This window comes from Simochromis diagramma, unplaced genomic scaffold, assembly GCF_900408965.1.
Source record: "Simochromis diagramma unplaced genomic scaffold, fSimDia1.1 OVJJ01000304.1, whole genome shotgun sequence".
NCBI classification, from domain to species: domain Eukaryota; kingdom Metazoa; phylum Chordata; class Actinopteri; order Cichliformes; family Cichlidae; genus Simochromis; species Simochromis diagramma.
In genome coordinates, this window is record NW_024387030.1 from 18564715 (window position 1) to 18585427 (window position 20713).

The 20713-nt window shown below is 42.1% G+C and overlaps 1 protein-coding gene across 1 annotated transcript in view; it reads left to right on the forward strand.

The window, feature by feature from the left end:
- Window positions 1-19781, forward strand: part of brf1a (BRF1 RNA polymerase III transcription initiation factor subunit a) — a 133485-nt gene extending 113704 nt beyond the window's left edge. The window contains exons 17-19 of the mRNA XM_040041591.1: window positions 3553-3604; window positions 15310-15469; window positions 17578-19781. Of these exons, the coding sequence (XP_039897525.1) occupies window positions 3553-3604; window positions 15310-15469; window positions 17578-17615 (250 nt within the window). The 3' untranslated portion in view covers window positions 17616-19781. The remainder of the gene's footprint in view (window positions 1-3552; window positions 3605-15309; window positions 15470-17577) is intronic.
- Window positions 19782-20713: the final 932 nt, after the last annotated feature.

Below are 20713 nucleotides of genomic sequence, written 5' to 3' on the forward strand. Positions count from 1 at the left end.
TTTTGGAGTGTTAATTTTAAATTAGTTGTATGCAAAACTACATCAGAGATGCAGTGTCACATCTGTTTTTTTTTCCTGGGATCACAGTTTAATATTTGGATATTTCTATCATTATCAAACACTAAGTCTAAGTACAGCTGATGGGGAATCTTGCTTTTGGTCTTTGTGTTGTCTTTGGGGTTTTTTGACAGCACATGTCGTGACAGTCAGTCTTAACGCTGTGGAGATGTTTCAAGTTGACAGCCTCTTGGGGTAACATGGTTTTCTTTATAAATTTCATGGTGGTCTATCAACCACTGACAAGATATTTTAGTCTCAGTCAAAGTGGTGGAAGAGCTGAGAGCGGTATCAGCACTGGAGAGGTTAAAACTGCTGTTTCCACAGCACTTACTCGACTCTTTTAACCTTCATTGACCTCAGTTAAATTGTCTTTATCTGTTCATTCGAGGAGCATTGGTGTTCTCATAGCCCTGTGACTCTAACCTTTGACCCCACTCGCTATCAGTCGCTCTAACTGTTGCAATTACAGGAAGTGGTTTGATGTCAGCCAGAGCACCAATTTAAAATTAGATTTTTTTTTCCTATTCACAAAAATATCAAGCTCATGAAAAGGTATTCCATGTGTTATGTAAAATGTCAAAACACTGACAAACATCCCCAGGGTGTTACCCCGTTAACACCCTGACTTATTCATTCACTCACAATGGCTTTAAATCAGGGAAACATTTGTCATTGTCTTAGTTTACAAATTTATTACCAAAGGTAAAATGTTCACACCTTTCACTCCTTTTCCTTTTTCCTATCAGTATGCACGGCATATCTTCCAAATGTGATTATGAGCGACTGAGAAACCTGCTGAAAAGAACGACACACTCGTCTTCAAACAGCTGGCACACTAGCTACGAATGCACCACGACTGGCTGCTACGTAGAATTAAACTCCATTATGTAGAACTGTTGCAGCTGATTCAGCTAATTTGTGTTTGGTTTCGCTTAGCAGCACAACACAACAAAGGTTAGCTAATTAAGACTGTTTATCTGGAGGAACTACTGCCTTAGTTCTGTGAGGAACAACCTTGGAATAATCAGTCAACACTCCTGAGTCTCAGTTTTTTCTTCTTCTTCCCATTCTGATATTTCTGTGCGCTCTTTTCTTCCTTTCTGCTTTTCTCTTTCTGCTATTAGCTGATCTTATTCTTTAATATTGTTTTCCTTTGTTCTCTTAATCCAAGCACCTTCCTTCTCTTCAGGCTTCCCCCGCGTTCCCCCTCCATGCCTCCCCATGCCCTCACCCAATCTTTTTCCTCATTCGCTCCCGTGCTGTTTTGCCCTCTATCCCTTCTTCTTCTTCTCACCCTTTTGCCCCCTTCCACTGCCTGTTGCCTAACGACATCACTTCCTCTCATGGTTCCACCGTCCCTCCCTCTTTCCACAGTGTCCAGGTCAGGGCTCATGGGAGCCAGTCTTGTCTAGCACATATACGGGGCCCTAAATAGTTCTCTCAGCGGGGAGCATTTCGCCGGCCTGGCTGGGATTTTATAATGAGCTTTGAGAAAGGAGGAGGTGGGGGGAATGATGATGTTGGGGGGTGAAGATGCCACATTCACTTTTACCCCTCCTCCCCTTTCCCCCCCGGTTAAAGCAGATTAATTAAAAGCTCACTCGCGCTCTGCGTCTTATCAGTGAGATTTGAGCACTTTACTGTAAGCCTCTAGGGAGAGCTCAGCGCCGGGCCGGGTGGGCAGAAAATGGGGCTGGGGAGCCTCGGGAACAATGCTAATTCCAGCCAGTGGGGTGGTGGGACGGCTGCTTAGGAATTACTGCCAGTGGTGCGTTCATTGCTGATTATCTCCGCGACTGTCTAGGAAGAGATTGCACTCACAGAGACAGACAGTCGCTCTGCCTGTCACTCACAGTTTGGGCTCATTTCTCATTCACATCATTTTTTTTTTTTCTTTTTTCTTTTCCTTTTTTTATTGCAGTTGCCTAGAAATGTGAGCTAGTCGCCTGAAGCCAACAGAGACCAGCTGCACTAAGATAATACAATGCTCTACCTGTGTTGTGTCAAGAGTTAAATGCTGCATCAGCGTCAAGTACAAATAAAATGTGCTTTTTTTGTGTAAGAGTGGTTGCAAAGAGCCATCCGACATACAGCAATGTTCTGCCGTCCCATCTGTCCAAATGGCAACAATGAGCAGGAACTGGTATCAGCAGGAGCTATTGTCATTACAATTTTTATTAATGATTATATCAGCCATTATTTCGTCCCCAGAAGGCTGCTGTGATAGCTCGATTTCCCTTGTTCCTGTTCTGCTTAAATTGACTGTAAAAGTCCTGATTATTTAGTGGAGCACAAAGGAGGTCCTTTATTATTAGTCATGCTAGCAGTGTGCTTTTACATGCTCTCCAGCACATTGGCTTAAACTGTAAAATGTCAACAACAACAACAACACCGAATCCCTTCACCACTAGCTTGTACTTGTGGGAAAATGTTACTATACTGGGTATGTTTAGGTAACACCTTGCTAACATGAGCTTACTGAAGAGAAACGGGTATGTGAATCTGTTAGCCAATCAGGGACAAAGAGAGAGGACACGAATGCGGTGGAAGAAAGAAACGAAGCTGAGCAGAAGCAGGCAGGCGGTGTCCTCGCTGCTGAGGTTAACAGTGAAATGTAATCTGAACCTGGCCTCAGAATAGAAGATTTTATTATCTTCTAATGTCTGGAAAAATAATGAATATCTTACTTTCAGGCTTTTAGGGGTTCATAAAATCCACACATTTAATCCTCTTGTAGACTCACTGGCATTTCAGATTGTGCTTCAGTTTGAGTAATGGAACTCATTTTCTACAGTCGTGCAACTTCAAGGTCATAAAGACCAGCCGCTGTTAAAAATCAAGGTTAATTTTAAGTATTTTATGTCATTTCAGTGTTTGCTGTTCAGCACTGTTAAAACAAAGGGGAGCCCATTAGTCTGTAACCTTTGTAGGCAATATGTTTGCTTCACTGTAGGACTGCTGTGCTGTTCAGTTCATTTCAGTTTTATTTATAAAGCACTAAATCGCAACAACAGTCACCTTAAGGCACTTTATATTGTAAGGTAAAGACCTACAGGGACAGTGTTTGTCCAGTACTGATGAATATTGCTGGTTGCACACACAGGCTGTGTGAACGAAGTCCAGATGTGTTGGTTGGTTTGGTTGTTGTGGAAGCTGCTGTTTATGGGGTGCCATATAACATTAAATAATCTAGTTACAACACCAAGGAGATAGTCAATGATTCCACTTAAGAAGAACGTTTACAACCCAGTTCCAAAAGAAGCTGGGATGCTGTGAAACCGCAAATATCATTGACCCGATTTTATTCACAAAAGAACCTAGAATACATAGAAAATGTTTCATGTTTGAGTTTGATGTTAGCAATGTGTCAAATACAAGCTAGCTCCTCTGCCTTACTATGATTAGTAGGACTTATGTTAAACAGTAATAAAACAAATGAGCTAAAGAAAATAAAGAAGGCTAAGTGTGATGATGTTTCTGTCTGTGTTGCAGGCTACAGCCATTCATCAGCGGACAGCCCAACAAAAAGCTGGCCACGGAGCAGGTAAGCTTCCATTCATCTTCATGCATCTGCTCTTCCTCTCCGACACTCTTGTGCACTACAACCCTCGCTGCCCCGCTGCTCCTAAAATGCACGACACCTCAGTCACCATGTCGATCAGTCGGTTAACTTCTCACGTTTACTTTAACACACTCACTCAGGTTCAGTCTTCCTTTGCTTCACTGTATTTTGACTGTGCTGTGTGAATAAGAGTATTTTCAAGAGGAAGAGCAGCCTTGATATTCCTTACAGTGAAAGTGGATGAAGTAACCAGATTGATGGTCCAGTCTTGTCATCACTGCTTTACTTCATAAAAAAAATGCTTTTCCTGTGAAGTCTATGTGAACCAACAAGGAAGCGGGTTAGGCAATAATAAGGCTTGCAACTTAACATTGAGCAATTTTTAACATTTAACATCAGAATACCTCTGAGTTGTACTGCACTGTGGGTGATGCTGCAAATCAGTGAGCAGGAAAGCTTTATAACAAATTGAATTTCTGATGTAGAATGAGAAAGTACCTGGATTTATCCTGCTTCTTTCACATGGTTTGTCATAATTGGTTTCTCAATTGAATTTCCTATTACATATAATGATAAGTGATTATTTATAAATGTGTCACTAACCTCAGTGAAGCAGAAGGTCTGGTCCTTATTTGTGTATTCAAGGTGATCGCCATAGCTTGTGAGGGTGAAAAAATCTGGTCGTTTAAGTAGCAGAGGGGGTTGTTGATTGGTTTTAACTGCTTTAGTTTCAATGACATTAACAACAGGTGCACTAGAGGAGCAACGAAGAGACAAACCCGAAACAGGAATGGTTTTAAGGGTGGAGGCCGCTGACGTTTTCCCTTCCTGATCTTTTCTGACTGTGTTTTCACTTGTTTTGCATTTGGCTCGAGTCAGTGTCACTGCTGGTAACATTAGACAATACCTGGACCTTACAGAGGTTCCACAGGTAGTCCAACTTCTCCATGATGGCACATTAATAAGTGACATTTTCAGAAGTTTTACTCTGTCTCCCAGCACAGTCTGAAGAGCATGGCTTAGATTCCAGGAGACAGGCAGTTACTCTAGGAGAGCTGGACAGGGCCATAGAAGGCCTTTAACCCATCAGCAGCTTGCATCAGCACTGGGAGCTACAAAAGTACCTCTAGCAGGTCACTGGTGTGAGTGTCTCTGACCAAACAATCGGGAACAGACTTCATGAAGGTGGCCTGAGGGCCCAGCGGTACAACCTCTAGTGCAGGGGTCTCCAACTCCAGTCCTCGAGAGCTGCTTTTCATTTGATTCAGCTGTGTTGGAGTGGGGGTGCATCTAAAAGCTGTAGGACCGTAGCGCTCAAGGACTGAGTTGGAGACCCCTGCTCTAGTTGGCCCTGTGCTCACTGCTCAGCACCACGGTGCCTGATTAGCATTTGCCATAGAATACCAGAACTGGCAGGTCTGCCATCTGTTCTTTTTTAACAGGTGACAGCAAGTTCACCCTAAACATGTGACAGACATGTGAAGGGGTCTGAAGAAGCCATAGCGACAGTTATGTTGTCTGTAACATTGTTCAGCATGACTGTTTTGGTGATGGCTTTGGTGACAGGCATATCCTAGGGGGCATATAGACCTCTGTAAACTAGGCAACAGAACCCTGACTGCCATTAGGTAGTCACCTGACCAATTGAAACGCAACTCAACCCAATAGACATTATGTTTTGCTCCATCCGATGCTGCCAGGTTACCCCTCAGAGTGTCCAGGAGCTCAGTGATGCTCTGGACTCATCATGTCATTAGGAGGATGCCCCGATGTTGTCAGCCATGCATACAAGCATGTGGGAGCCAAGCAGAATATCGAGTACTATATCGTCAAAATGGACTAGCTTGACTAGTTTATTTTGAAATCAGTCCTCTGTGGGTTTATCGTTTTCATTTCCATCAAACGACATGGCGTCCTTGTGTTCCTAACACATTACCCAGTTCATATCAGTATAGATATCTGGTTCTTGTTCTTTTTGGCTTTTGTTTGAGCAGTGTACAGTGGGGCAAAAAAGTATTTAGTCAGCCACCGATTGTGCAAGTTCCCCCACCTAAAATGATGACAGGGGTCAGTAATTTGCACCAGAGGTACACTTCAACTGTGAGAGACAGAATGTGAAAAAAAAATCCATGAATCCACATGGTAGGATTTGTAAAGAATTTATTCGTAAATCAGGGTGGAAAATAAGTATTTGGTCAATAACAAAAATACAACTCAATACTTTGTAACATAACCTTTGTTGGCAATAACAGAGGTCAAACGTTTACTATAGGTCTTTACCAGGTTTGCACACACAGTAGCTGGTATTTTGGCCCATTCCTCCATGCAGATCTTCTCGAGAGCAGTGATGTTTTGGGGCTGTCGCCGAGCAACACGGACTTTCAACTCCCGCCACAGATTTTCTATGGGGTTGAGGTCTGGAGACTGGCTAGGCCACTCCAGGACTTTCAAATGCTTCTTACGGAGCCACTCCATTGTTGCCCGGGCGGTGTGTTTTGGATCATTGTCATGTTGGAAGACCCAGCCCCGTTTCATCTTCAAAGTTCTCACTGATGGAAGGAGGTTTTGGCTCAAAATCTCACGATACATGGCCCCATTCATTCTGTCCTTAACACGGATCAGTCGTCCTGTCCCCTTGGCAGAAAAACAGCCCCATAGCATGATGTTTCCACCCCCATGCTTCACAGTAGGTATGGTGTTCTTGGGATGCAACTCAGTATTCTTCTTCCTCCAAACACGACGAGTTGAGTTTATACCAAAAGTTCTACTTTGGTTTCATCTGACCACATGACATTCTCCCAATCCTCTGCTGTATCATCCATGTGCTCTCTGGCAAACTTCAGACGGGCCTGGACATGCACTGGCTTCAGCAGCGGAACACGTCTGGCACTGCGGGATTTGATTCCCTGCCGTTGTAGTGTGTTACTGATGGTGACCTTTGTTACTTTGGTCCCAGCTCTCTGCAGGTCATTCACCAGGTCCCCCCGTGTGGTTCTGGGATCTTTGCTCACCGTTCTCATGATCATTTTGACCCCACGGGATGAGATCTTGCGTGGAGCCCCAGGTCGAGGGAGATTATCAGTGGTCTTGTATGTCTTCCATTTTCTGATGATTGCTCCCACAGTTGATTTTTTCACACCAAGCTGCTTGCCTATTGTAGATTCACTCTTCCCAGTCTGGTGCAGGTCTACAATACTTTTCCTGGTGTCCTTCGAAAGCTCTTTGGTCTTGGCCATGGCGGAGTTTGGAGTCTGACTGTTTGAGGCTGTGGACAGGTGTCTTTTATACAGATGATGAGTTCAAACAGGTGCCATTCATACAGGTAACGAGTGGGGGACAGAAAAGCGTCTTACAGAAGACGTTACAGGTCTGTGAGAGCCAGAGATTTTCCTTGTTTGAGGTGACCAAATACTTATTTTCCACCCTGATTTACGAATAAATTCTTTAAAAATCCTACCATGTGAATTCATGGATTTTTTTTTTCACATTCTGTCTCTCACAGTTGAAGTGTACCTCTGGTGCAAATTACTGACCTCTGTCATCATTTTAAGTGGGGGAACTTGCACAATCGGTGGCTGACTAAATACTTTTTTGCCCCACTGTATATTAAGATGCAGATGCACTGTGACACAGAATACGATGTAAATCTGCAGAGAGCCTGAATTAATCAGAGGAGTGATATAAATTAGGCTTCACATAGCCACGCAGTTGTTGGTGGTTGGATACATTTATTGTTGATTTTGGTCTTTTTATGTTTGTTTGACAATAACCAAACTACCATGAACCTTTGACTGTAGCAGACATATTGTAAGTCTGTGTCAAGCTCTCCTGCTCAGCCAATAAAAGCTGATTGCTGATTTCTGCAGAGCAGGCAGCAATAAATAAATCTCCTCTCGGGCCGTGTGAGAGGTGAACCGCTCTGTGTCTTTGTTTGGCCTTGCTATAATACTCCTCCTTCACTCTTTCTTTCTCCCAGGCATTGACTGCTTCTAAAAAATTTTTGACAGACTCTTAAAATAAATATAGCCTTAAACTTGAACATAAAAATGTGTTAAACAGCAGCTTCAGGGTTTTTTTTTTTTTTTTTTATCACACTGCAGTGATACAGTAGGCTTTTGTTGGCCAGTTTCCAGTCAGTCCACACAGAAGGAGTTTACTTTCGCTAATGTGTCTTATCTCCTTTACTAAACCTAGTTAGACTTCTTGGCTTTGAACAGTTAGTTTCCAAATGTCCTCGTTCTGACCATTTATAGCTTCATAGCTTTCCATTCAGAAATGGGGCAGTCTCTTCTGCTTTGATTTTTAATTTGATTTAAATTGGACTTCATTTCAGTCGAGGGTAGCGTTACTACTTTCAAAGTCTTAAATTTAGCTTTCTTGACTTCTTCTTCCTTACTTTTTTCCATATCTCATTTTACACTTCCCTAACAGTCTTTTAATCCCTTGTCATTCTCATTTCTTATATAATTTATTTCTCTCTTTTCACAGCTTTTTCCGTGTTTCTCTTTTTTAACCACTCTGTAGAGAAGCAGCAGGAGTTTGACTTGACGTGCAGGGTTTGGGAAGTAAAAATGTCATTTTTTATTTATTTATTTTTTTTAATAGTTGAGATCAGCTGACTGACAGTCGGACCATTTACAGGATTATGTGGATGAGAAATTCTGTCAGTGGAATCATAAGTATAAAATGTGAGCTCCTCCATTAGAAAATACCTGGTTTTAGAGCAGCGCGTCTCGGCTCCTGGCAGTTCCATCTCCTCACTCCTTGCTGTGGCCTGTGAGTAGCAGAACTGTTGATGATTGGTAATTGCCGAGGAATATCCCGGGTTAGAAGATCCACAGTGTTGTGGGGATTTAACACCAAAGACTGACCCACATCAGAATTTAAGTAGTGAGTTAATGAGCTCATAGGAACTGACTTGGCACTTGTTGGAGAAACCCTTGTTTGCAAGCACAGCGGTAGGAGCTTTCTTGTTGTTGATCACCAGGTTTGCAAACATCTCAGGAGAGATTTTGGTCGTCTCCTCTTTGCTGAAACTCTGTCCTTTAAGCTTCTTGGCTGCTGCTTGCCACATCAAAGTTTCAGCTCCCTCCACAGATTATCTATAGTACCGAGTCTGGAGACATGCTAGGCCACTCCATAACCTTAATGTGCTTCTTTAGCCACTTCTTTGTTGCCTTGGCATTATATTTTGGGTCATCGTCATGCTGGGAGACCCGTCCATGACCCATCTTCAGTGTTCTGGCTGAGGGAAGGTGGCTCTTCAAGACTTTATGGTACGTGGCCCCGCCCCTTGGCCAATCTATGCGGTGCAGCCATCCTGTACACTTAGCAGTGTGTGTTACCGGTGGTGTTCTTAGTGACTGTGGTCCCAACTGGCTTCAGGTCATTAACAAGCTCCAAACCGTGTAGTTCTGTGCTGATCCACCACCTTTCTCATGATCATCCTCCCATCAAGATCATGCATGGAGCTCCAGAGCGAGGGGGGCTGATGGTCATTTTTATATTTCTTCCATTTCCATGCCGTTCAGGCATCGTGCAGGCCGACGATCTTGTCCCTGACGTCCTTTTGGGATGGAACTGGGATGGATAAACTGTTCCTTTGGACAAGTGTGCTTTATACATGCAACGAGCTGAGATCAGGAGTATCATTAATTGATAGATGGTAGTCGTCACATGGTAGTGTCAGAATTCTTCCTGGTATTCACGTATTTCACTCAAAGTCACGCAAATCACTTTGTAACTTTTATGTAATGTGTGTTTTGTATTTTTTAATTTATTTTTTGGTTGATATTCTGTGTCCATTAACATAAAACTACAATCAAAGCTAGAAACTGTTCATTTGTTTGGAAGTGAGCAAACTTATAAATTCAGCAGGGGGTCAAATACTTGTAACTGTATAAAAAGCTCTGCAATATTTTTGGCTGAAAAAAAGAAACACTATTATTATTTTTGTCCAACTTTTAAGATTATTTAACAAACATGTTATTGAGATTGATGTTAAATTAAACACTTCTGTTAAGAAACCAGCAGTAAACACAGTCACACATGCTGTTGAGAGAGTGCATGCTGGTTTGTGTCTCATATTTGAAGACTTTATAGAAATAAAGTGAAGTTATTTAATGTGGCGAAAAAAACAACCCAAAAAGCTTTTGAGTGAATTTGTCATATTTGTGGCTCTTGTGGTGTTAATGATGTTAAAAACAACTAAGTTAAGGGGAATTAACGATATCACTGAAACTGTAAGTTGCCGCTAAAACTTGGTGAAAAACATGCCAGCGAATCGTCTGCTTTTTAAAATCTCCCAACTTTTCTTTCCCCCCCCCCCCCCCGAGTCCTGCAAATCTCTGCCTGCTTTCTCTTTCCTCATCTCTTCCCGTTATTGCCTCACTCTGCTGCTGTCCTCTTTTTTCCCATCGCTCTTCTTTTCATATTTCCTCTCTTTCCTCCACATTCCTTCCAATCCCTTCGTCTCCCCCCTCTCCTCTCCTCCTCACAGCCTTTGTCTCCCTCGCCATCATGTGCTGCTGGCAGCCCTGAATAGAGTAGCTCAGGGAGCTCAGGCTCTGTCAGCTAGGAAGAAAACATTGCCACAAGGGGCTGGGTCAACAAGGCTTGTTACTTAGCAACCCCCCCCTCACCTTCCCTTGGGAACTGGAAGCAAACGGCCGTCGCCATTGGCTGCGGCTGCTCATAGCTCGCAGCTCATGTTATGTAATGTTGGCATTTGATTCCAGCAACAGGGCCAGATTGAAAAGTGATGTGTTCTTTGAGCGCTACTTGCCAACCTGTTCTGTTTCTGTTCGTTGCCTTACAGTAACCAATTTCCATCACCCTCTCCAGCGACCCAGCAATTAGTCTGCACAGTTTTTCCTTTTTTTAAAGCCAGTCGAGGGAGGAAATGATCAGTTTACTACAGAGAACTTGAAACTGGCGCAGCTGTTCTTCTCTGCCCTTTCCCCTATTTGTCTACTCATGTTTAGGCTGAGCATCAGGCTGGAGGAGGCAGAAGGCAGCGCAGTTAAGAGATGTGGGGATTTTCAAAGAAGCTTAGAAATCTCAAAAGGGTGATGAGGTCACAGGAGGAAGGGCTTTGAGCTGTGCACAGCCTCGCTGGTGTTGCAGATATAGCCTGCTTATGCAAGCAATAATTTTGGCAAGTGATGGCCGAATGTATTTGAAGTATTCTCAATGAAGCTTTCCGGACAGCGATAAAGTTCATGATGTGCACCAGTTTTAGCTCATCCTGCAGAAACACAGCGACCTGCTCCCTCACCCCAGGAAAACACCTTTACTGTCATAAAATTGATGCAGAAAGATGAAAATATGCAAAACCTCTGCTTGATCGGCATGGTTGTGGCTCAGAGCGAGCTGTCTACCAATGAGAAGATCAATGGTTACTTCAGTCTGTGTGTTGAAGTATCTTTGGGCATGATAGTGAACCCCAATTTGATTGGGTGAACGAGACTTGTAGTAAAAAGAGCTTTAAGTGCTCAGTTAGAGTAAATAGGACTATAAAAGTATCCGTCCATTTACCCTTCCTTTACCCATCCATACTAATTCACACATGGATGCTAATAATGCAAACAAATTTAAGTGGTCTATTAAATGTCATTAACCTGGATACTCTCAGTCTAACAAACAATTATAAAGTTTTGATTGTTGAGCGACTGATTGTTTGTAGGATCTTGCTGTGTGATCCGATCCAGCTGATGAGCCACTGTAGCTCAAATTACCAATAACGTTAATGCTGGTAGTGACAGGAAGTCGTCAGAATACAGAGTGGATTGCAGTTTGTTGTATGTGGGGCTGCATAGCTGCAGACCAGGACCAACACATTATTAGGCAGCTGGTCATAATGTTAGGCCTGATCAGTGTAGTGTTACACATTCTCCATGCCATGTGCACTAATGCATCTTTACACAAAAACAAGCATTAATACAAGTTAACTTTTGAACTAAGTATCGTTAAAAGTTTCACATTTATATAGACCTCAGTCCACTCCACACATGAAGTGATTTCCACTACAAAGTCATGATTGTATCCATTGTCCATGGCTGGACCAAGGAATGTTTTCTTGTTTTGTCCCTTGCATACATGAATTTCTCTAGAATCTTGGAATCTGTTAATGATGAAATCTACAAATTGATTGTACAATAATAATCTGAAGAATCTGCACATGCAGTTCATCAAGGAGCGGTAAACTCCTGCCCTTCTTTACTTCAGAACAACTGAGCGTGTCTCAAACGCTCTTTTTAAATGCAAGCATGTTACTAATTGGTGGAATTATTCGTAAGATGTTCCATGTTTTCTCCATCTGTTCTCAGCATTGCACAGCTTTTTCCTTCTCTTTCTTTCTTTGTGGTCCCGCCCCAACTTTGAAATGTGTCCATTTTTCTAAAAATAATTAAATAGCTCTGACTAAATGTCTGCAACTTGATTAAATTCAGTTACAGAATTTGCAAGTCATGGAATTGATTTTTGGTTACTTTTTCGAAAGCTTCTCTACTATTTTGGAAACGGGGATTTAGATGTAGTGGCTGTCATTATCCAGAACTCTTATTCCACACTGTGGTTTGTTCCCTTTAACTCTTTTTTTCCTGCTGTCTTGTGCATGAGTAACTCCAGGCTATCAGATGTCTACATCTTCACACCAATAAAACCTTCTGAGCACTCGTATTCCCCGGTTGCTTTCTCGCTCCTAACAACCAATTCCCTTGTTAGAGGGCTGAAGCTTAAAGTAAGCTAAAATAGTAGATATTCGACCGCTGGAGAGCTTGCTTTGAACATGCAACATGATATTTGTAGTGGAACATTATCTCTGTGTAATTATGAGCAGCAGTGCTGAATAGTTCACACCAACACAAAGAAACTTCGTGTCTGTCCCTCGCCACAGCTTCCTCTCCTCTCATCCTGACCCATTTAACAGCTCTCACCTCCTAATTAGTCTGGAGCACCGTTTTTATGTCGTTATGTTTTCTTTTTAATTATTTTTTTATTTCCCCCACATTATGACTGCTGTTCAGCGGCAGCTAATGAGCTGGTGAGGTTAAAGCCAGCTGGTTTCCACTGTGAGGAATAAGAGGAAACAAAAGAGAAGCAGAGAAGGGAAAGGAAGGGATAGCAGAATGTTTTTGCACTGGATTTATTTATTTTTTAATTTATTGTACAATCATTTGGTATTTATCCAAATCTGAGGATGGAAAAAGCACAAGTCTAAGCCAAGAGAAGAAGCAGTGCATAAAGGAACAATCGGAGAGATGGACAAAGCGAGAAAGGATGTGGGTAGAATTATTATTATTATTTTAAATGAAGCAAAACAGACGAGATGTGAAATAAAAGAAAGGTGGGAGGAAAGCAAGGAAGGATGGAGGAGGAAATGAAAATTGAAGGGGGAGAAAGAAGGCAGGAATGAAAGGCCCAGCAGGAACTCCTACAGGTTTTAGCTGAGGAGAAAAGAAATATCTCTCCGTCACACTGTGGACCCTCCACCGGCCTCTGCTCCAGCTTTATAATTAGCCCTGGCTCAAAGGAAGGCAATAATGTGTAGGTTCCCTTGTAGCTGCAGTTATACAACTGCATGAGTTCCCTCTAAACAACATTTTTTTTTTAATTTTAAAGACATTTGCAGCAAAAAAGCGAGACTTGAGTTTAGACGTTGTTTTATTGTCTAGCTTATGGCAGGCTGGAAAGCAGAAAAAAATATAATACCCATGCACATCTGGCCTCCCTGGTGCAATAGTCTGTTTGATATCTGTACTTTTCATCACTAAGCAAAATAAATAAAACTCAGATTGGAGTGAAGATGTGATTGTTCAGAATGAGACTGGAGGTACTCCAGTGTTTTCCAAGGGGAAATTTTCTTTGTCTTACAGGGTTGAATATATCGACACGGAGCGTAGTATGTGTACCGGAGTTTAATTTGTTTCTACTACCGTAGGGTCATTTTGACACACTGACATCAGCGACATGAAGCTGTATACCAAACATCTGGACCAAGTCATCACTTAACTTCCAGTGGTTGGTGGCTTATTAGGTCTGGATGGACGAGGCAGAGGTTCCCCTGCTGGACCGTGGTCAGCACGTTTTAATATCCAGTTGTGTTTTCTGCTCGTAACTTTTCTTATTTTCCTAAATGCTGCAGCTTTGTTTTCAGTTTGGTTGGTTTTGCTTGAGTTTCATCTGTTTGCAAGTGCAGCTTGTTGAAGCTTGAAAAGCCACCATACTCTGCAGTTCTGCTTATCCAGCTACAACAGGAAGCTTAAAAAGTTGTTTTTTAACTCTTGCCTCATGCACAAAAAGCAAAAATCAATAACAGCCATTCTCCATAAATGCACTGATCAACCATTACCTGCCTAACACTGTGCAGCTCCCTGTCATACCTCTGGGCGTGTCTGCATCCCAGTATAGCAGGACAATGTTGGCAGCAGAATGGCTCCTTTGCATTGAGAGGTGTGGACTTGATCTTGAGCAGGAATGTCAAATTCATTTTACATGACAACAAACTTAGAAGTCCAAAATGTGCCCACTTTCACATTGTTCAAAGACATCCAGTGGGCCATATTGGAACCCTTTTAGGGACAATTTTGGCCCACAGACCTTAGGTTTGACACCACTATTCTAGAGCATTCCACGAATGCTTGGAAGTAGGATCTGGTGGCTTTTTTCCAGTGTTACTCGGGTTAACCTTGAGTAGTGTTTGTTCTGCTGGAGGAGATTGCTGCTGTCAGGGAGTGCTGAGTGCAGTTTACAGTTTATACATATTTAATCTCTGGTTTGATTTGTTTTCCTTTTTTTGAGTGGGGTTGCTTGATGGGTCATAAAGGCAGACAGCTCTACATTTGTACTGCTGACATTTGTTTCATCATCGATTCCACACCTGGAAAATGGTCCCCTCAGAGTCCTTTCCTTCCACAGAGTCCTTTTTTTTCCCACCTATACCACTTGTTTACTTTCTCCTGCTGCTGCCGTCACGCTGCCTACATTTCCTGCAGTTTCAGGTGGGTTGATTTCTGATCAAAAACAACTCTGTTTTTGTCTCCCAGCGTGCGCCTGGAAAGACTCCGCCGGTTCAGAGTCACCTGCAGTTGCCCTCGAGGGGAATTTATCACATCTATGCACAAAACATGTGACAGCTCAACCCAGACAATGTGAAAAGCAGTGAAAAAAAAAGAAAGGGCACTCTAATTACATTTTTGTCCCTCATGCTCACCCTTAGCCCTTCACTTTTAATTTCACAGGCTTCTGTTTTTTTATGAACTTTGAAGGGTGTTTTTACCCCGAGGCTCTGATTAATTTCTCATCCTTTCATATGATACCGAGTGCAGTGTAGACTATGCAGATTTAAAAAAAAAAAAAAAGGCAGAATCTAAAATGAGGTAATAACTTGTTGTAAGATAAGGTTGTGGTCGCGCTCCGATGCTGTATTTAGTCATATGTGGAGAAGTGCGGCAAATGAAACCTCTCACCACAGCGCGTACCCTCCACCTGCCCTACAGCTCCACACCTCCACACCATCACAGATACTACGCTGTTTGTTATTTTTTCATTTTAAAGGAAGTGGGGCATACGAGATCAGATCTGGCTTAGATTTCCCGAGGGCAAACTTGTGTCCTGCCGAGGAAAATATTAAAAATACTCAACGATGCATGTCTGCTCACAAGCAACAATATTTCCTGTTTGTACAGATCGGCAGCTCCAACCCCCTGCCGCTGCCCGTTGAAGCCCCTGCCAGCGGGGTGGTGGTGGAGAGCGGGCCAGTTGTGTATGACGACGTCCCTGGCGATGAGGAAGAGGATGAGGAGGACGAGACTTGTGTCAGTGCCTTGGAGATGCTGGGCAGCAATGGTGGGTTTAACCTGTCTGCTATCTTCTGACTGAAATGTGTAGGCTGACTGAGGATACAGCTTTCTGCATAAACAACCTATTTAATATCCAAAAGTAACAAATCCAACTACATTTTATTTTCATGCACACCTTTCTGGTTGAACAGTTTCATCTTTTGAGCATTAGTATGATTTCATTTGGCTTCTTGATGAAAGCAAATCCATGCTGTACCACATCACTTTTGTCTAAGTATATGTTCGTTGAGTATGTTAAGGAGCTCAGGTATCTCTGGGTCTTCACAAGTGACAGAAGAAGGGAGCTGGAGATTTACAGGCTGTTGCTGGACTTTGAGGTAAAGCGGTGTGAGTGAAAAACCTCGGCGATGGCCTTTGTCAATACAAAGGGCAGAAATGAGCTTTCCCCACGGGCCGTCGGGGTTCGGCCTTAACAATAGGTGGAGGAGCTTGGTCACTCGAGAGGGTCTCAGAGTAGAGCTGGCACTCCTCTGCATCAAAGCAGGCATTTAAGGTGCTTTGGGCCTCCTGGATGCTTCCTAGAGGAAGTGTTTCAGGCACGTCCAGCCGGGAGGAGACCCCAGGTGGCTGGAGTAAGGAGGTCTGGTTACCTCACAGGCATGAAATAGTGATTATAATCACATAAAACTATTGTCTGAGTAAATGACTAAGTTACTGTTGTCTCCATTTACTACGTCTGAGTAACTTTTTGCAGCTTTTTAGTTTTAAGTCAACACATCGTCACAATAAAGATGCATGCCTTTAACCTCTTTGTGTAGTTTGCTCTGCTGCATCTATGCTAACAATAACTTTCACATTAAAAATGTTTTTGGTTAATTGTTGAGAATAACTTAATGAGAAATCACACTGAACTGATAAAAAGCGAATTAAAGTCAGGAGCCAGGCGGCTCTGTAAACATGGAGGGAAATGATGAAACGTTGATGGAAGTGAGAATTCCTCAGTGCAATTTCTCATCTTAACGTTTGACTCTAGTTGACACTTTGAGTGGCAGACTGCTTTGTCACTTCTCAGTAAGACTAAATGTGTCTGGACTGTGAAACAGTTGGAATCATTTTTTTTCTTTCTTTTAATGAATCTGTCTCTCTGGGTCTTGGCTCTCTTTCTGCTCGGACTCCCGGCACGTTTTAATGAGCCCTCGGTAAGATTACATTTCTTCGCTTTATGTCTCAGGCTGTTAAACTTTAAGGTCTGACTCTGCTGCAGTAAAAAAAGTCCTGAGCTATTTAATTGATTCCTGTAGGGGGGCTCTTTGTTTATTCTTGGCCAGAAGGTCAGGGTCAGCCTCGTCCAGCCTCTGAAGCTGGACGAGGCTGGGGGCTCAACGTGGGGACGTTGAGCCAAATGAATGCACTGAAGATGACACCAGAAACCAAAATGGTTTCGTTCCAGGCTTCAAACATGTTGATTTTTACATTTTGATGTAGAAGTCACTAGAGAATGCCTCCTTTTAGAGCCAGCCTCAAGTGGTCATTAGAGGAGCTGCAATTTTTGTTACCAAACTTTTTCTTGATCTTTTACTTCCACTTACCTTTTTACGCTGAAACTTACGTCTCTAATCTGTATGGGTTGGACAAAAAATGAGGTTGCAACCTCAGTGTTGAAGTTCAAACTGTCATAAAAGTTGTATTTTTGCCAGAGCAGTGTTGCCGGATCACACTGGAAGAGTAGCATTAGCAGTAGAAGAAATTAAAACTTGGCTGTTCGCAGAGTTTCGGCACACACCAGGAAGTCTTTATGGATGAGCATGCATCTCAGAGGCTGCTGCAGAAGTTCAATCATTTCATTCTGACTAGAGATACCACCAGCTGACTGCAGTTTCCCAGAGATCTGAGAACATTTTATTTACTTGCATCTCAGAAATCCATTTTGGCTCCAGGCCATTAGGATAAGAAAGGAAGGGAAAGATTCCCTGTTGTTATGCAAAATATACGGTCCAAATAAAGTTCCTTCATACGTCTTCATTAAAATCTTACCAACTTGTCTCCACTGGCACATTTTATGTGATTTTCAGAGTGCGTACCGCAGATTTCAACACCAAGCCATCATTCTTCATTCAGTGTATCTAAACCCTCTATTTCTCTGCCACCCTCCAGATTACGGCTGTGACGGCGATTACGACGATGGATTCTAGCGGCAGCCCCTCTCGGTTGCTATCCTCAACTAGTGTGGGCAGTTTTGAATTCCCAAAAGAATCAAATGTTTACTACGGGACACTAAGTGGCTGCAGCTACAGATGGTGGAAGCTGTAATGGCGAGCAGAATGGGAAATTCCCATCAGGAATAAATGTGTGCGAATAAATAATAATTAAGCTCCTCATTCCATTTGGTGTCCCAGCTGGACTGACCTGGGAGGACATACTTACTGGATGCTACCAGAGATGGTTGGGCGGAAGTGAGTGGTGCATATGTATTTATCAGTGCAGGACACTGGCAGACTGTAGTGCTCACACTGCGCAATCAAGGGTTGTGCTTCCAGTAAGAACTGGCTTAGATATTTGGGCTAAAGCAGAGGACCTGCAGCAACTTGTAAATGAATCAAATGAATCTCAAACTATTGAAAAGTCAAAAGGTTCTTCTGATTTGTAAGCTGGTAGACACTTGCCAGCACTTGCTTGCTTGTTTTGCCTGACAGTGAAACTGGACGTCCTTGACTTCAGTCAGTTCGGCTGATAGTACAGTGAACAGATTCGTGGATACATTAACTGCAGTAGAAGGACAGCTAGTCTACGCTTGAATGCATTGTAAAGACCAGTCAGAGCATTAAACCACTAACTTCCAGGGCCTACCAAAACCACTCTACCTGTCGGGATATGGGCATCAAACCTCTGAGTTAATCTTGAGGTGTTTGGTGGTAACTTTAAATGCTGCTGGAACAACAGCCGTGAATGTAGACCTGTTATAAAAAGTTGTAACTACTTTACCTAAACTGAGCCCAGTTTGAAAAGTGTGTTTCTCCTGACCTGCAAATACCAAAGCAGCGGTGATGTTGAATGGATGAATGTTCACAAATGAGTCCCTCAGATGTTATAACACAGCAAAAATAAACGGATCACTGCATAACCCAGTCTGCTTAAAGCTACACTTTGAATTCTTAACACTTGACTGCGCGTCACTTCCTCTCAACTATAGCATCCTTGGAAAAACAAGCAGGTAGCGTGAGATCAATCATCAGTATTTGCCAAGCTAACATCGGTTTTCTGAATGCCTTATCGAGTTAGCAGACAGACGTGTGCTGTCTGCTTAAACCCAGTATTACATACACGTTGCCTTCAATAGGTTTGAGCTAGGTTATGGGTTATGTGCGAGTAAGGATGTCAGTTTAATTTAAAATGGAGTTGGTTAAAGGAATACAATATTTGGATTTGTTTTGATTTTGCTGTTGATTTGGTTTGTACTTGTCCTAATTATTTATTGATTTATTTGGTTATCTATAATTAACACATGAGGTGGTATCATCTGATTTTCCTTGTATTCCTTATTCCTGTTGCAGACTATAGAGGTATTTCTGCAAGATTATATTTTCCAAATGAATAAGGGAGTTCAGCCAGAGTGACGTCTGTTTGTTTTTTTTTGGATTTTTTTAATGAATTTTGTGTTGAAATGATGAGTGAAGCAGACTGTGGCCTTTTCACTGTATCCACATAACAGTATTTAATGATGCATCCTGGTTCACCCTGACTGATTGCTGCTGCTGCTGAGTCTTCATGTTACATCTGCCTAATGTTGTGTACCTTTACTGCTGCAGTAAAAATGCACTAAATGGATACAAAAATGTTTTGTTTTTGGTTTTTTTTTGTCTGGTTTTTGAGAAATGTCAAGTGACGATGTAAATGCTTTCTCCACATCACATCTGCTGTTTCTGTCCTGAGATGTTCTTTGAGTCCACTGTGTTCCCTCCATAATACAGTCATTATTTTTGTCATTTTGCCTTTCTACACTACAATGGATTTGTCTTTCAGCCTTTTAAATTAAAGGAATGAACAAAATATTTCACTAACCACTTAAAATTAGAGCTGGTTTTCACAGGCTCAAACGTATCTGGACTAATGTTTGATGAACACGTTCATGGAAAAATGTGTTTGTAATTTTGTCATTATTTCATGACAAACTTAGGAAATAAAACTATGGTATAATCCAAAAATTTGAGTTGAAATTAATAAATGTTTGTGAGAACATATGCATACAGTATACATACAGTTGAAGTGAAGCAAATGTTTTGAATGTCCACAAAACACGGCTTACCTCAAGATGCAAAAATCTGATCTCCAGAAAGATAAGACTGCTAGAAAATACATTTTAAAAGAGTCTTGTGCAATGATGGAACAAGCTTCTTTGGACAGATGAAATCAAAATGAACTTGCACCAACATGTGATGAAGGAGTAGTTCATGATCCACAGTACACCACATCATCTGCCAAACATAGCAGAATAACTGTGATCCGCGTGCTTTCATTTCCAGTATTTATTGATGTTATGAATAAAGTGATCTCTAAACTTCAGAAACAGTGAGAGCTTCATTGTTCAAATGAATGACCCAAAACATACAGCATGCATGCCTTTAACTCACTGCAGTCAAACCTGAAGGCAGACAGATCCACAAAGAGCAACAACTAAAGGTGGCTGGAGTAAAAACCCAGGTCGTGTTCAGACCTGAAAACAGTATAAAGTTTCTATCTTAATGACATGTTTGCATAACATTGTGCAACAGCATGCAGCAGACATGCTGTTGAGGTGGTTTTTCTGTTGGATAATGTCTGAAACACCCACCAACCCGCAGCAACCTCAAAAACACAGCTGTGCATACAGGGGATTATTGCTTAAGGAACTTAATGGTGGTAAACAGCCCTGTTTTGCTACCTTTGGGTGACCTGGTGACTTTCAAAAGTTCCAGACTACAACAAAAAATTAATTGTTAACGAACAGATGACCATATGCCTGGCATTACTGTCTGTTGGTGTTTGAGGAGCCTTGCTAACATGCAGTTGTGGTCACATGTTTAAATACACTCATCGTGAGAATTTGGGGATTCTTATGATTCCTTTTTTCCAGCATTCATCTTTAATGACTTTAAATAACAAGAATTGTTTCAGCTTTCTGTAATCTACACAGGGCCACTTGCACTTTGGCCGGGCACCTTCTGTTACCATCAATATTTGACCACTCTTCTTACCAGAATTGGTAGATTTGTATTGGTTGTTTAGTCCACAACATTTCACAGTACGGTTGACG